This window comes from Musca vetustissima, unplaced genomic scaffold (genome assembly GCF_032173495.1).
Source record: "Musca vetustissima isolate MV318-11 ecotype Yass unplaced genomic scaffold, APGP_CSIRO_Mvet_v1 utg59192, whole genome shotgun sequence".
In the NCBI taxonomy this organism is placed as follows: Eukaryota; Metazoa; Arthropoda; class Insecta; order Diptera; family Muscidae; genus Musca; species Musca vetustissima.
This window is the reverse complement of record NW_026873536.1, coordinates 67,564-69,958: the sequence shown is the minus strand read 5'-3', so window position 1 is coordinate 69,958 and position 2,395 is coordinate 67,564. Positions and strand designations below refer to the sequence as shown.

Sequence of the window (2,395 nt, the reverse complement as noted above, 5' to 3'; positions counted from 1 at the left end):
CATGTCTAAATAAATGACAAACTTCGTTCAAAAATTTGGCTGAAATCTTCAAAATACCGAAATTATGAAGGAATTATCATTTATTAAAAACTAACATTTAGAAAAAACAATACAAAAATTATCACACAATAAATTTAAGACAAACATAATCAAAAAAATAGGCAAACAATCAATCCATTAGTACAAATATAAAAAAACGAACTAAAATTACTTTCCCTTCCGTGGCATTTTGGGTGCGGTATCTTTACAAATGCTCTGAGCTATAAATTCAATTAGAGTCCTTGTGGGCCGGCCAGCCATGCCACGACGTAAATATTCAAAGTTTCGGCCATTTGTGGTCATGACATTTGTTGCATCCTGGAAATAAAAAAATACATCATTATAAGTTAATTTTCATAATGGAGATATTGTAGGCGAATTGGAGCGCTAGAAAAATAGACTCCGACCCACATTTATTATGGCTTCTTTCCCTTAACTTACAATATGCATCCACTGTCCACAGGGTACAAATTCTTTGAGAAAAGCTGCCGCCTTGCACGGTCTACCACCAGTACCGACACCATAATTCTGTACATCCGATGAAGCGCCTGCAGTTATTTCACTGGTAAAATACCACCACAAAGGCATACGCCATACCCTATCACCGGTATGCATGCTAGCATGCTTAATTTGTTGCCATAAAATTTCGGAATTGGTGAAGACACCACTTGCCGCCTCACCCAATGTCTGATGCATGGCACGCGATGTTGTGCCCACCGAAATGATTGTTTTAGGACAGAAATTTTGAGCATATAGCAAAGTATCGGCCAGCACCAGAACATCTTCATGGTCAGTTCCCTGAATTTTGATATGTTTGCCATTCATGGTCTTCACAGTGTCGCCCGGACGAAAGGCATTACAGCCAATGACATTTTCACAAACCGGTATGAGACCTCGTATATTGACCTTTGGAGATTATTATTTCAATTGAAAATAATAATCAATATTATAATTTATTTAATAGGACTATGTTGATTCTTTTACTTACGGGTAATCGTAGATTGGCAATGGCTCGACAGGCGGCCACCACAACCGCCGCCCCTGTCACATCTCCTCTCATTTCGAAAAGGTCTTGCTTATCCTTTAGGCAAAGGCCACCACAGTCATATGTTAAACCCTGGCCCACCAAAACAATTGGCCTCTCCTCCGAGGAGGTGCCATAATAACTTAACTCCAAAAATATTGGAGGTTCACATGAAGCCTTACCCACCGACAAAAACGCATTCATCATTTGACTTTCGGCCCATCCCTCAACCTTAACTTCAACATTTACACCCGACTTGCACAGAACCTCCACCACATTCTGGGCAAATGCTGTGGGTGTTAAAATATTAGAAGGCATTTCCTGTAATTGTCTTGCCAAATTTTGGGCTGCTGCTTTTTGTAGACCAATACGCCAACCTTCTATGTCACACACTTCATCCTTGTGGGTGTATAGATCAATGGATGGGACAGCCAAACGCTTTTTGGCATCCCTCAGCTCTTGATAGGCCCAAACACCCAAGGCAGCACCCTCAGCTGCCGATTCAGCATGGCCACAATTCTCAACCTCAATACGATCCGTATCCAATAGAGCCAAATCCATGCAGGCCTTGGCCACCGATCTTCTGATGGCCTCTTTTTGCTCATCCAACACTTCGTAGGCATTGAAACCCAAACATTCTTTACCCAAGCCAATCATGGCCACAGCTGAATAATAGGGTATCTTTTCGGTTTCCTGAGCAAAAAGTAAACGAGCTTCTCCCACCTTGGGCATGGGACCAGACATACGTAAAACTTCCAACAGACGTCCAGCGGTTTTTTGAACATTATATCTCCAGGCAGCTGGTGTTAAAATTCCCGTATCATTTTTATCATCCTCCTCGGCATAGACACCCAAAACCAAGCCCCTCGAGGGGGGATCAGCACAGATTTCTGTGTGCTGCAACTGGATCATTTGATTGATGGCTTGGGAGGCATAATGGCGTATTTGTGCAAGGTTTTTTGTTCTAACGTTAAGAAGCCCACAACGTGTTAACAAAGCCATGGGATATTACAAAACTCACGAAATATACAAACTACAAATTAATAAAAAAGTTATTTTTTCAAAATATTTTTTTTTGGTAAAAAAATTTAAAATATGAAACTTCGTAGAAAAATTTGACAATTGTTATTTGAAAATATTTTAAAACAGTTTTCGAGGTAATTTTGTTATAAACTACAAAGTGGAAATACTTTGAAGAAAAAAAAACCGATGAAATATTTTTTCAAGTACTCAAACAACCGCGGATTTTTAACAAGATTTTTTTAAGGACTCAGGTAAGCTTGGCTTTTTAAGAGATTTTTTCAAGGACTTTTTCCCAGGACTCAAACAACG

General features: G+C 39.7%; 1 protein-coding gene across 1 annotated transcript; it reads right to left on the bottom strand.

Moving 5' to 3' along the window:
• Window positions 1–207: 207 nt before the first annotated feature.
• Window positions 208–2,065, bottom strand: LOC133326094 (cytosol aminopeptidase-like). The gene is made up of 3 exons (XM_061534770.1): window positions 1,028–2,065; window positions 481–945; window positions 208–357 (listed from the first exon to the last, which is right to left on the bottom strand). The coding sequence occupies exons 1-3, from the start codon at window positions 2,063–2,065 to the stop codon at window positions 208–210; spliced, it is 1,653 nt and encodes a 550-aa protein (XP_061390754.1).
• Between the last annotated feature and the right edge of the window lie 330 nt (window positions 2,066–2,395).